At 44.5% G+C, this 15,000-nt stretch overlaps 2 protein-coding genes across 3 annotated transcripts in view; one reads left to right on the plus strand and one right to left on the minus strand.

Moving 5' to 3' along the window:
* Positions 1-8,749, minus strand: part of LOC307126435 (uncharacterized protein) — a 10,311-nt gene extending 1,562 nt beyond the window's left edge. The window contains exons 1-8 of one of the 2 annotated variants that reach the window (XM_079816940.1): positions 8,622-8,749; positions 8,413-8,508; positions 8,206-8,301; positions 8,000-8,110; positions 6,240-6,378; positions 5,679-6,156; positions 3,761-3,792; positions 1-1,838 (exon numbers count right to left, since the gene is read on the minus strand). The exon at positions 1-1,838 is cut by the window's left edge and continues 1,562 nt beyond it. In XM_079816940.1, the coding sequence (XP_079673066.1) occupies positions 514-1,838; positions 3,761-3,792; positions 5,679-6,156; positions 6,240-6,378; positions 8,000-8,110; positions 8,206-8,301; positions 8,413-8,508; positions 8,622-8,729 (2,385 nt within the window). In that variant the 5' untranslated portion in view covers positions 8,730-8,749 and the 3' untranslated portion in view covers positions 1-513. Of the gene's footprint in view, positions 1,839-3,724; positions 3,793-5,678; positions 6,157-6,239; positions 6,379-7,999; positions 8,111-8,205; positions 8,302-8,412; positions 8,509-8,621 lie in introns of both variants that reach the window. The other variant, XM_079816939.1, reaches the window with a different exon arrangement.
* Positions 8,750-13,530: 4,781 nt separating this feature from the next.
* c4h11orf98 (chromosome 4 C11orf98 homolog) overlaps positions 13,531-15,000 on the plus strand; it is a 6,957-nt gene continuing 5,487 nt past the window's right edge. Inside the window, exons 1-2 of the mRNA XM_079817309.1 lie at positions 13,531-13,612; positions 14,271-14,398. Of these exons, the coding sequence (XP_079673435.1) occupies positions 13,577-13,612; positions 14,271-14,398 (164 nt within the window). The 5' untranslated portion in view covers positions 13,531-13,576. The remainder of the gene's footprint in view (positions 13,613-14,270; positions 14,399-15,000) is intronic.

Raw genomic sequence — 15,000 nt, forward strand, 5'->3', positions numbered from 1 at the left:
GACCTCACTTATCGATATATCTATGACCAGGCTCGTATTTTGACCTCACTCTCGGGAAGTTATGGCGGAGCTCAGAGATGATCACGCTCGTCTGATAAGAGGTAAAATAATATCATAAATACTGCTGGGTTTCTCACAGAAAATGATGGTTTTGCTAGATAAGACCCTTATTCATCATCTGGGGTCGTTTAAAGCTGCACTGAAACTGTCATTTGAACCGTTTGGAGCCCATTGAAGTCCATTATATGGAGAAAACCCTGGACTGTTTTCATCCAAAACCACGACTTTAGAAAGAAAGACATGGACATCTTGGATGACATGGGGGTGAGGAAATGATCAGCAAAAGTTTATTTAAAAGTGAACTAAACCCTAAAGTGGTAAAATGAGGGCTAGGTGAGAATGACGTTGACCTCTGCCACGCTGGGGGCGGGACTATCTGCTCAACGGACCAATGAGAGACGGGCGTCTTTAGAGACAGTCCAGCAGTTTGACATTAAAGGGTTTAAATGAGGGCTAGGTGAGAATGACGTTGACCTCTGCCACGCTGGGGGCGGGGCGTTTGGCTCTGCTCTCGCCCGTGTGGATGCGGGTGTGGTTCTTGAGCTTGGCGGCGCTGGCGTAGGCTTTGGGGCAGTACCCGCAGCTGTAGGGCCGCTGGTCCGAGTGAGTGCGCCGATGCCGCGCCAACTCCGACGAGCTGCGGAACTTCCTGGGGCAGGCGGCGCAGCCGAAGGGCCGCTCGCCCGTGTGTATGCGCTCGTGCAGCGCCAGCTCGGTGGAGGTGAGGAAGGTGCGCTCGCAGTGCCCGCAGGAGAAGGGCCGCTCGCCCGTGTGGATCAGGTGGTGGCGGGTGAGGGCGAAGGGCTTGGCGAACATCTTGCCGCAGTAGCTGCAGGGGTAGGGTCGGGCGCCGCTGTGGGACAGCAGGTGCTCCTGCAGCGCCCGCTTGAACTTGAAGGCCTTGTGGCACTGCGGGCACGGGTGCGGGCGCTCCTCGGCGTGCGTCTTGTCGTGTTTGATCAGCTCCCCGAGCGACAGGAAGCGCTTGCCGCACTGCGAGCAGAGGTAGGGCCGCTCGCCCGTGTGCATGCGCTCGTGCCGCCGCAGGATGGACAGCTGGGTGAAGCTCTTCCTGCAGTGCGGGCACTGGAACGGGCGCGCGCCCGTGTGCGTCGCCAGGTGCTTCTGGAGGCCGGCGCGGAGGCCGAAGCGCTTCCCGCAGAGCGAGCACTGGTGCGGCCGCTCGCCCGTGTGGCTCAGCTGGTGCCGCCTGACGTCGGTGCGGCGGGTGAAGCTCTTCTCGCACTGCGGGCACTTGAACTGGCGGCGCGGGCGGTGGCTCTGGCGGTGCAGCGAGCGCTGGAGGAGCGTGTCGAAGGCCTCGCCGCACTGGTGGCAGCGGTACTGCTGCGTGGCGCTGTGGCTCTTGCGGTGCTGCACCAGGGCGGCGGCCGTGGCGCTGGCGTCGCCGCAGATGGAGCAGTAGTGTGGCAGCTCGCCCGCGTGGCTCTTCTTGTGGTGGGCCGTCAGCACCCGCAGGTTGGCGAAGGCGCCCTGGCACACGCGGCAGCTGAAGCTGGCCTCGCCGTGCATCTTGCGGCTGTGTTTGGTCAAGTCCCAGGCGTGCTGGAAGGTCTTCTCGCACTGGCTGCAGTGGAACGGCCGCTCGCCCGTGTGGGTCAGCTGGTGGCGCTGGACGTCCGACCGCCGGGTGAACTTCCTGCCGCAGGTGGCACAGGCGTGGCGGGCGCGAGGGTTGTCGGCGGCCGGAGGCTCGGTTTTGCTGGTTTTGCGTGTGCGGGACGGGCCGCTCGTCTCAGGTCTGCTGGGCGGCTCGTCTGTGAGAAACATCATAGTTTTTGTCAATCAAAACGGCGTTTTATTTAGTAATCGTCTTGTTTTCATCCAGGGGTGCACGAAAATATCTAATTACGATTATTCTGGTTAAAATTGCAATTTAAAATGTGAATTTTATTTTTTTTACAAATGAAACATAACATTTTGTGTTTATATATTAATATGGCTAATAATAATTATTATGATTATTAATATTGCTAAATAAACACAAGAAATATTACTATTACAATTAAAGGGTTAGTTCAGCCAAAACTGTAGATTGTGTCATTAATGACTGAGCCTCATGTGGTTGGACACCCGTCAGACCTCCGTTCATCTTCAGACACAAATGAAGATATTTTAGTGTAAATCTGATGCTCTGAAAGGCCTCCATTGGCTCAACTTTACACTCTCAAGACCCTTAAAAGACACTAAAGACTAAAGTTACAAAGTCCATCTCACTACAGCGGCTCTACAATAACTTTATGAAGACGAGAATAGTTTCTGTGCGCAAAAAAAAACCCTAAATAACGACTTATATAGTGATGACGATTTCAAAACACAGCATCATGAAGCTTCGAAGCGTTATGAATCAGTGAGTCGATTCATGATTCGGATCGCGTGTCAAACCGCCAAACTGATGAAATTTGGCGATCCAAACTGCTGAATCGACTCACTGAATCATAACGCTCTGAACCGCTGAATCGACTCACTGATTCATAACACTCGGAACCGCTGATTCGACTCACTGATTCATAACACTCGGAACAGCTGATTCGACTCACTGATTCATAACACTCTGAAGCTTCATGAGGCCGTGTTTTGAAATCGTCATCACTATATAAGTTGTATATAGTACTGAATAAAGCGAAGATAGAAACGCTTTGACTGAGTAAACATGAAGATAATAAACACACGACTGCGATAAGATCTGGTGTATTGAGTTCTTCAAGCCTTCTGGGGTATTTTCATAATAATAAAGTATTCAGTGCTGATGGACATTCTGTGATGAGAAGCCACATCAGCTCGACTGACGATATGAAGAGAGTTAAAACATGATATTAAACGTTTATTTGGTTGGACAACAGGTTTATGAACCGCATTACTAGTTTGTGAAGATGTTTGACACGAGTTGCTCAAACTCGCAGTGCTTTCAGACGGAGCAGCGTTTACTGATCTCAGATCAGCTCTTCACTGACACACTGGGCATTTATTTATTTCATTAAAATTGCAGTCGTTAGCAGATCCGGCGTTCGGGAATCCATGAAATGCTCACTTTAGCCCCATTTTGAGCACTACGCCGAGACCTAAAGCACGATCAGTGTAGAATTCAACAGCTGAGATACACGCGTCTTCCTCTGCTCGTAAACAAATCTCTTCTGGGTCATGTGTCCGAACGCCGGATCTGCGTCATATTCTCACGCATGCGTCGTGGAGACACACACGGAAGACAAGAACAAGCTGGATAAAGGCGTTATTTTGATTTTTTTTGCGCACAAAAACTATTGTCGTCGCATCGTAAGATTATTGTAGAGTCACTGTGGTGAGATGGACTTTGTAACTTTAGTCTTTAGTGTCTTTTAAGGGTCTTGAGAGTGTAAAGTTGAGCCAATGGAGGCCTTTCAGAGCATCAGATTTACACTAAAATATCTTCATTTGTGTCTGAAGATGAACGGAGGTCTGACGGGTGTCCAACCACATGAGGCTCAGTCATTAATGACACAATCTACAGTTTTGGCTGAACTAACCCTTTAACGGTGTGGCGTGATCGAGATCGGCGAAGTTTGCCCCCCTGTAGTCAGACATTCGTCATGAAATCAACACTGGTTTAGCGTATCAATCTGATTTGACAGGATGAGTGTTTGGGCGAAGACTCTGTGACTCTAACCTCCTTCCCTCATCATGTGGACAGTGAAGCCCTCACCTGTGGAGTCTCCGTGTGGTGTGGCGGCTCTCCTGGAAGCAGAGAAACAACATCTTAAAGCGTTAGTTCAGCCAAAACTGTAAATTGTGTCATTAATGACTGAGCCTCATGTGGTTGGACACCCGTCAGACCTCCGTTCATCTTCAGACACAAATGAAGATATTTTAGTGTAAATCTGATGCTCTGAAAGGCCTCCATTGGCTCAACTTTACACTCTCAAGACCCTTAAAAGACACTAAAGACTAAAGTTACAAAGTCCATCTCACTACAGCGGCTCTACAATAACTTTATGAAGACGAGAATAGTTTCTGTGCGCAAAAAAACCCTAAATAACGACTTATATAGAGATGACGATTTCAAAACACGGCCTCATGAAGCTTCGAAGCGTTATGAATCAGTGAGTCGATTCAGCGGTTCAGAGCGTTATGAATCAGTGAGCTGAATGATGATTCGGATCGGGTGTCAAACTGCTGAAATTTGGCGATTCAAACCGCTGAATCGACTCACTGATTCATAACGCTTCAAACCGCTGATTCGACTCACTGATTCATAACGCTCTGAACCGCTGAATCGACTCACTGATTCATAACGCTTCAAACCGCTGAATCGACTCACTGATTCATAACGCTCTGAACCGCTGAATCGACTCACTGATTCCTAACGCTCTGAACCGCTGAATCGACTCACTGATTCATAACGCTTCAAACCGCTGATTCAACTCACTGATTCATAACGCTCTGAACCGCTGAATCAACTCACTGATTCATAACGCTTCAAACCGCTGAATCGACTCACTGATTCATAACGCTCTGAACCGCTGAATCGACTCACTGATTCCTAACGCTCTGAACCGCTGAATCGACTCACTGATTCATAACGCTTCAAACCGCTGAATCGACTCACTGATTCATAACGCTCTGAACCGCTGAATCGACTCACTGATTCCTAACGCTCTGAACCGCTGAATCGACTCACTGATTCATAACGCTCTGAACCGCTGAATCGACTCACTGATTCATACCGCTCTGAACCGCTGATTCGACTCACTGATTCATAACGCTCTAAACCGCTGAATCGACTCACTGATTCATAACTCTCTGAACCGCTGAATCCACTCACTGATTCATAACGCTCTGAACCGCTGAATCGACTCACTGATTCATAACGCTTCAAACCACTGAATCGACTCACTGATTCATAATGCTTCAAACCGCTGAATCGACTCACTGATTCATAACGCTCTGAACCGCTGAATCGACTCACTGATTCACTGATTCATAACGCTCTGAACCGCTGAATCGACTCACTGATTCATAACGCTCTGAACCGCTGAATCGACTCACTGATTCATAACGCTCTGAACCGCTGAATCGACTCACTGATTCATAACGCTCTGAACCGCTGAATCGACTCACTGATTCACTGATTCATAACGCTCTGAACCGCTGAATCGACTCACTGATTCATAACGCTCTGAACCGCTGAATCGACTCACTGATTCATAACGCTCTGAACCGCTGAATCGACTCACTGATTCATAACGCTTCGAAGCTTCATGAGGCCGTGTTTTGAAATCGTCATCACTATATAAGTCGTTATTTAGGGTTTTTTTGCGCACAGAAACTATTCTCGTCTTCATAAAGTTATTGTAGAGCCGCTGTAGTGACATGGACTTTGTAACTTTAGTCTTTAGTGTCTTTTAAGGGTCTTGAGAGTGTAAAGTTGAGCCAATGGAGGCCTTTCAGAGCATCAGATTTACACTAAAATATCTTCATTTGTGTCTGAAGATGAACGGAGGTCTGACGGGTGTCCAACCACATGAGGCTCAGTCATTAATCACACAATCTACATTTTTAGGTGAACTAACGCTTTAAACATGTTTTTGGGTGTTTGAGGCTGATATGTGCGCATCACTCACCGCTCCTCCGCGCTCACTTCCTGTTTGACCGCTGCAGGGCGCTCTCGCCGGCGTGGGGTTTTGGGGTTTGTGTCTGTGGGTTCTGCACTTTTCCTGGGCCGCCCTCGCCCTCTCCGCACCGGGGGGTTCTGGGTAACCTCTGACACCGGCGCTTCAGCATCCTGCGGCGTTATGATGTCACTTCCTGCATCAGCAGGCCTGTCCGGCTCGTCCTCGGCGCTCGGCTGGTCCGCCTGCAGACTGAGGTCAGGCTGTGATGTGTCCGTGGGTGCGGCAGGTGCATCATGGGAAGGGTCAGCGGGAGGCTGGTCCTCCAGCAGCACCTCCTCCGCCTCCTCCTGGCTGCTCAGCTCCACCTCGCTGTAGTCCGTGATGATGATGGAGTCGGCCGGCTGGACGTGATACAGCAGCTGCTCTGAGGCGGCCCGAGCGGACGGAGGGATGGAGAGGGAGGACAGGATGCAGTCGCTGGAGGAGCCTGAGAGAGAGAGAGCGACACACACATCACACACACACACACACACTCATCATGAGGAGCACAGTGAGCTGAAACACACTGACCGTGAGAGCCTCTCTGCCAGCTGTGTGTGTCTGCGCTGCCGAACATGCGGTGCTGCTGCAGGAGGAGCTGCAGGTCGCTGGGGTCCGTCCGCATGCAGTCCTCCAGGCCAGCGGGGGCAGGATTGAGCCACGACACCGTCTGAGAGCAGACACACAGAATGACATCACCAAATCATCAAAATAACCATATCGTTTAATAATTCCTCTAAAGCCCTGTGCATGGTACAGTTATCGTCACGGTTACAGTTATCATTATGCTATAGCTATCACGGTTACAGTTGTCGTCACGGTTACAGTTATCATTATGCTATAGCTATCACGGTTACAGTTGTCGTTACGGTTAAAGTTGTCATTACAGTTCCACGGTTACAGTTGTCGTTACAGTTCCACGGTTACAGTTGTCGTTACGATTACACGGTTACAGTTGTCGTTACGGTTACAGTTGTCATTACAGTTACAGTTGTCGTTACAGTTACAGTTGTCGTTGTCGTTACAGTTACACGGTTACAGTTCTCGTTACAGTTACACGGTTACAGTTGTCGTTACAGTTACACGGTTACAGTTCTCGTTACAGTTACACGGTTACAGTTGTCGTTACAGTTACACGGTTACAGTTGTCGTTACAGTTACACGGTTACAGTTGTCGTTACAGTTACACGGTTACAGTTGTCGTTACAGTTACACGGTTAAAGATGTCATTACAGTTACAGTTATCGTTACGGATACACATTACAGTTGTCGTTACGGTTACAGTTATCGTTTTGCTATAGCTATCATGGTTACAAATATCGTTACGGTTACAGTTGTCGTTACGGTTACAGTTGTCGTTACGGTTACACAGTTACAGTTACACGGTTACAGTTGTCGTTACAGTTACAGTTATCGTTACGGTTACACATTACAGTTGTCGTTACGGTTACAGTTATCGTTTTGCTATAGCTATCATGGTTAGGGTTGTCGTTACGGTTACACATTACAGTTATCGTTATGGTTACAGTTATCGTTTTGCTATAGCTATCATGGTTACAGTTATCGTTACGGTTACAGTTGCGTTACGGTCACACGGTTACAGTTGTCGTTACGCTTACACGGTTACAGTTGTCGTTACGGTTACACAGTTACAGTTGTCGTTACGGTTACACGTTACAGTTGTCGTTACGGTTACACGGTTACAGTTGTCGTTACGCTTACACAGTTACAGTTGTCGTTACGGTTACACGGTTACAGTTGTTGTTACGCTTACACAGTTACAGTTGTCGTTTCGGTTACACGGTTACAGTTGTCTTTGCGGTTGCAGTTGTCGTTACGGTTACAGTTACAGTTGTCGTTGCGGTTGCAGTTGTCGTTATGGTTACAGTTGTCGTTACGGTTACAGTTGTCGTTGCGGTTGCAGTTGTCGTTATGGTTGCAGTTGTCGTTATGGTTACAGTTGTCGTTATGGTTACAGTTGTCGTTGCGGTTGCAGTTGTCGTTATGGTTACAGTTGTTGTTATGGTTACAGTTGTCGTTACGGTTACAGTTGTCGTTGCGGTTGCAGTTGTCGTTATGGTTACAGTTGTAGTTGTCGTTATGGTTACAGTTGTAGTTGTCGTTATGGTTACAGTTGTAGTTGTCGTTATGGTTACAGTTGTCGTGGCGGTTGCAGTTGTCGTTATGGTTACAGTTGTCGTTGCGGTTGCAGTTGTCGTTATGGTTACAGTTGTCGTTATGGTTACAGTTGTCGGTGTGAAGCTGTTCCTCGAAGCGAGTCAGTGCTGCACCTTCTGAAAGTCTGGCACAGGAAGCAGTTTCTCCAGGCCGGACAGCAGATCCCACATCAGTTCCTTCAGCGCTGTGTCGAATCCAGCGCCATATTCCACAGGAAACACTTCCTGTGTGAGACACAGACAGGATGAACACACACACACACACACACACACACACACAGATCAGTCATGAGTCACGATGAACCTGATGTGTGTCTAACCTGGAAGAAATAAGCTTTCTCAACCGGGTCTTTGAGCAGCGCCAGAACCAGAGCTCTGAAGTTACAGACGCAGGTCCTCAGATCGGCATCCGGAGCCTGAACACACACACACACACACACACACACACACACGTCACATGACCCTCATCTCATATCTGAGGACGTGATCATTGGTTCTGATGATGATATGATGAGGCGCTTCATTACCGGCTGTCCAGGAGCAGCGACAGGAAGCTGGAGTTTGTCCAGATGAGCCTGAACGTTCCTGAGATCCACTGGACCACGACACAACTCCAGAACCATCTGCAACACACACACAACGTCACACACACACTCTCTCACACACTCTCACACACTCACACACACACACACTCACACACACACACACACACACACACACACACACACACACTGACCCTCGCTCTCAGGCCCAGAATCAGCTGTGTTCTCCGTCTGTATCCCAGCAGCTGCGGCAGCGTCTCCGTCACCATGGACACGAACTCCTCCAGCTTCCCATAATGCATCACACTCCTCTGCTGGAGCACCTGCCACATGAAGGCGGACATGAGGTGCAGCGGAGGAACCAGCAGCCGCAGGGACGCCAGGGGGGGGCGGGGGGGGCCTAGGACACACACACACACACACACACACACACACACACACACACACACACACACACACACACACAGGGTTTAAACTTCACAAAGAGAAATATTAAAGGACTACTTCTCTCGCCCCATCTCATGATCATTCCAGGATTTTTCTGCACATAATGGACTTCAATGGGAACCAACGGTTGACACACACACACACACACACACACACACACACACACACACACACACACACACACACACACACACACACACACACACACACACACACACACACTCTCTCTCTCTCTGCGCTAACGAGCGCAACATTGATCCGCTTAAACGCGTCCGTCACTCATAAACGCGCCGCTTCTGAATGCTCGGTTGACGGATCCGCCACAGAGCTGACCTCTGACCTCTGTGCTCCAGCGGTTTATTCACCTGTATGCGGGATTTCCGCGCAGTTTTCTTCGTCCATAGGGAATGTTGTTGTAGCTTCGGTTAGGCTGCGTGAGTGACGTCACATCCGGTCTGAAATATTTAAAATAAAAGTGCCGCGATGTGACAGAAACAGCGCAATATAAATAAGAAGAATATGTAAGAATAGTAAAATTCAATTGAAAATGTTTGCTTCAAAACTGATCTCGTTAAAACGTTTAATAATTTATATTTTTATTATTTTATGTACTTTATTATTGTCTTTTGTAATCGTGAAGAATTGTGTGGGCAATAAAGTTGTTTCTAAATGTGTTATTAATAAAATAATATAAGTAAATTGAAGAAGAAGAAAACAATGATGATATCTATATACATCTAACTGTGTGTGTGTGTGTGTGTGTGTGTGTGTGTGTGTGTGTGTGTGTGTGTGTGTGTGTGTGTGTGTGTGTGTGTGTGTGTGTGTGTGTGTGGCTATACTGGCATCTAGTGGTGACACATTAGTATTACATAGTTTTCTTTATTTCTCTCACTGCCTTTAACACATTTGCTCCGTTAAATAATATATATTTATAATCTAATTATAATATGTGTATTATATCACAGCCTCGTTGATTTAGAAGCGATGAGGAGCACATATTATTATAGCGCGTGTTTATAAGCTTCTTTTTTTTTTTTTTTTTTTTTTTTTTAATTTTTTTTTTTTTTATTAAATGCATAAAGGAACAATAACAACAATTTTCATCATTGTCATACCACAATAAAGGAATAATACACCAAGGTACTTCAGTCAAGATTAATCTTCAAGTCCTCAAACACAGCCATTGTTCTCGTAGCTTTTATGTTTTTAGAAAACTCAATAGATTCAAAATACATTTTCACCTCAAGTTTAAATCTTAAAAAACTAGGTTTACAGTTAGAAAATTTACATTTATGAATGTGATATTTGGCTAACAGAAAAATAAGATTTATAAAATAAATATAATTTTTCTCTTCACCTTCATGAAAACCAAAAATTACATTTTTATAAGTAAATTCAAAATTTGGATTAACATAGCCTTTGATAAAGTCACACACATCACACCAAAATGTCACTGTGTGAGAGCAATTCCAAAATAAATGTAAAGTAGATTCAGGTTTCTCTAAACAGAAAGAACAGAGGGTATGTCATTTTTAAGTCTTTTGAGATAGCACTTATCTGGATAAAACCTATGAATTAACTTAAAGTTAATTTCTCTCATTTTGTTGGTTATCAAATATTTGTGAGGCAATGTCCAAACTTTTTTCCAGGGAATATTATTTACAAAACCATTCCAGTAAGAAATGACATAAGGCACAGAAACAATCTCCTCCTGAAACAAGACTCTAATTTTCTTATTGTTCTTTGATTTAGATGTAGAAAGGCACTGTTTACCAACAAATGTTTTGCACAGATCCACCGAGTGATAAGAGGATGAAAAAGAAAATCCTTTATAAAGCATAAGAACTCCTTGTGGCACTGCATCAGCAACAATTGCAAACTCTTTTGGAGTAACAGGAATCCCATGCTTTACTAAGAACTCAGAATAATTACAGATTGAACCATTTTGATTAAAAAGTTGAGATACAAAAATAATACCATTTTTAAACCAACTATCAAAGAAAAGAGATTTATGTTTATACAGTAGGTTCTTATTATTCCAAATTATATATGAGTGAGGTGTAAAATTGTGTTTAAAAATGAGGGACCACGCTAATAACATTTGCCTATGAAAAAGGGATAATTTGATCGGGATTTTAATTATGTTATAATTACAGGTTAATAAAAATTTTAAACCACCTAGTTTGGAGAAAATAAAATTAGGGATCAGATTCCAGATAGAAGAGGGCTTATTAATACAATTCTTTATCCAATTTATTTTGAAGGTGTTGTTTAAAGTGGTAAAATCAAGAAAGTTTAAACCCCCCTTCTCAACAGTGTTCATAAGTACAGATTTTCGAACAAAATGAGTTTTATTCTTCCAAACAAAGTTGAGGAGCAATGTATCAATTTTTCTTAGAATGGCAGTGTCGACACTCAAAGAAAGAGCAGCGTATGTTAACCTGGACAAGCCCTCAGCTTTGGCTAGTAAAATTCTGCCCTTTAACGACAGATCTCGTTGGAGCCACATATTAAGTTTCTTTTGTGTACTTTCAATTAGTGAATTAAAATTTAATGGGCATCTTTCTAATTCATTCTTTGTTATAACAACACCTAAATATGAAACCTGATCTTTAATTTGAATATTACAAATTTCTGACAAATTACACTCTTTGATGGACATCAATTCGCATTTTGAAAGGTTCAAAAATAAGCCTGACGCTTTGGAGAATTGCTGGATATACTCTAGTGCTAACGGAACTTGGTTGGCATCGTGCAAGAAAAGTGTGGTATCATCAGCCAACTGACTGATGAGTATTTGTTTGTCAGCAATAGAGATACCACGAAGACCACTATTAGAAATATAAGAACAAAATATCTGGGAAACTAGTAAAAACAAATAAGGGGATATTGGACATCCCTGTCTGATACCACGTGACAAGTTAAACCTCGGAGAAGTACCATATTTTAATTTGATTGTACTATTACAGTTGTAATACAAAGTTCTTATAGCCTTACAAAAATATTCACCAAAACCAAATTTTTGCAATGATTTAAAAATAAAATGATGTTCTACTGAATCAAAAGCTTTATAAAAATCCAGGAAAAGAATATAACTATTATGTTCCACCAAATCAGCATAATCAAATAAATCTAAAACTAATCTAATGTTATTTGTTATGTGTCGGTCCCTCATAAATCCAGATTGAGTCTCATCTATAACGCTGTCCAAACATTCTTTAAGTCTATTGGCAAATATTATGGCAAAGATTTTATAATCATTGTTAAGGAGTGTGATGGGTCGCCAATTGTCCAAATTGGTAAGATCTTTCTTTGGTTTAGGAATTAGTGTGATGACACCCTGCGTTAATGTAGGAGGTAAAGCTTCTTTATCAATACTCTCTTTAAAAACATTAGTTAGAAAAGGAGCAAGTTCATCAGCAAATAATTTGTACAGCTCCGCTGTAAGCCCATCACATCCTGGGGATTTATTGTTTTTCAAGCTCTTAATTGCACTTTGTACTTCCCCATAAGTAATAACGTCATCACAACACATTCTGTCACTTTCAGAGATAACTTTAATATAACTAACTGAATCTAGAAACAAATTTGTTATCTGCTCTGAACATATTGAACTATATAGATTTTTGTAAAAGTTGGCACTAAAATTCGCTATATCCTTCGGATCTTTCACAATTTTTCCATCAACACATAACTGCTCAATTGTTGAGAGAGTAAAATTCCGTTTTTCAAGCTTAAAGAAATATGCAGAATTAAGTTCTCCTTCTTCAAGCCATCTTTTTCTAGATCTTATAAGGTTTATAAGCTTCTTAACAATGAATGATCATAAATGTTGACGTATATTACAGCAGCGGGAGCGCGCCCTCTAGTGCTGCGCATGCGCGACTGCAGCGTCAAACACCAACGGTCACACTCGACACTTCACAGCTTTATTTGTTTCGCCACGCGTGTGTTTATCAGTGTGAGTTTACTGACTTACTTTAGTGCAGACACACACACACACACACACACACACACACACACACACACACACACACACACACACACACACACACACACACACACACACACACACACACACACACACACACACACACACACACACACACACACACACACACACACACACACACACACACACACACACACACACACACACACTTCAACAATAAATCATATTCTGCGCTTCATGATTCTGACCAGCAGGCGGCAGTGACGCGCGAACAGCGCTTCCGGTGGGACTCGCTATCTCCGAGGAATCATGGGTAATAGAGTTTTTCAAGAAGAGGATTTGAAATGTTTTTTTTTTAATATTTGTATTATTTTATATAGAAGAAACCTGCATAACATATTTTTAAATCTACAATATGTCAATATAATAATAAATATCTACAAAACAACACCTGTTGGTGGAAACCTGTAAATGATCAAATTCCATGGAACTATGTAAAAACAAAACTCGGTCTGTAGTGACTTATCTTTTCACATTTGTTGAATTTTAACCTTCTGTTACTTCTTTAAATATAGATTTCACAGTATAATATAGAATATGTAATTTGCGCTTGTGTGATTTGGATATTCAGTACTTTACATACAATGTCAGGACGTCCTAACCAAATTTCAAATATTAAAGACTTTTATTGTGTAAACTCCGGCGCTTGTTTCCGGTTTCCGGCTTCACACACAGCGGCTGCTCATCATCATGGCTCCCGGAGGGAAGATAAACAGACCCAAAACCGTGAGTTTCTGCATGAGAGGGACTGAGTTCTGCCGAGGAGTGTGTGTGTGTGTGTGTGTGTGTGTGTGTGTGTGTGTGTGTGTGTGTGTGTGTGTGTGTGTGTGTGTGTGTGTGTGTGTGTGTGTGTGTGTGTTTCCCTCTTCTGTCTTTATCTTATGATGTGCTGAGTATTAAGCGGAATGATGAGCACGTGCTCCTCCTCGGGTTATTATGGGCTGCTTCACTCTCTCATCACAGAACACGTGAATAAACACCAGAGAGAGGAAAAACTACACACATTATTACAAACCAGTCTTAATAACATACAACAAAATAAATGATCATATGAGGAAAGGTTTTATTGATGAGAATTATACTTAGATCTGACGTCATGTTATGTGTTTATGATCTTAGAATGAGCCGTTTCTCTCTACACACACCATGGGTCCCTTACAGTGAAGCCGCCATTTTGTGCCGCCATGTTTCTACAGTAGCCCTAAAGGGACAAACTTCTCTACAGAGCGCTAGCTGCTCTCTGCTGTCTCCGATGACCACATGTGTGTCCTGTGTGGGCCACCGTAGCTCCTCTGTGTGCTCTGAAAGGGAGGGGCGAGCGGGTGCAGTTCATAACCTCACCACTAGATGCCGCTATAATCCACACACTGGGTTTGCGTTGCAGGAACTGGGCCGGAAGTTGTTCAAGAGACGGAGAGTTCTGGGTCGAGAGAAGAAGAGGAACAAGAAGCGCATCGTAGGAGCTGTGATTGACAGAGACCTGATCACCAGACACCACCTGAAGAAGAGGAGGTGATACACACACACACACACACACACACACACACACACACACACAACCTGAAGAAGAGGAGGTGATACACACACACACACACACACACACACACACACACACACACACACACACACACACACACACACACACACACACACTCACACAACCTGAAGAAGAGGAGGTGATACACACACACACACACACACTCACACACACACACTCACACAACCTGAAGAAGAGGAGGTGATACACACACACACACTCACACAACCTGAAAAAGAGGAGGTGATACACACACACACACACACACACACACACACACACACACACTCACACTCACACACTCACACAACCTGAAGAAGAGGAGGTGATACACACACACACACACACACACACACACACACACACTCCCACACACACTCACACAACCTGAAGAAGAGGAGGTGATACACACACACACACACACACACACACTCACACAACCTGAAGAAGAGGAGGTGATACACACACACACACACACACACACTCACACAACCTGAAGAAGAGGAGGTGATACACACACACACACACTCCCACACACACTCACACAACCTGAAGAAGAGGAGGTGACACACACACA

This window comes from Gobio gobio (genome assembly GCF_949357685.1).
Source record: "Gobio gobio genome assembly, chromosome: 5".
NCBI lineage: Eukaryota > Metazoa > Chordata > Actinopteri > Cypriniformes > Gobionidae > Gobio > Gobio gobio.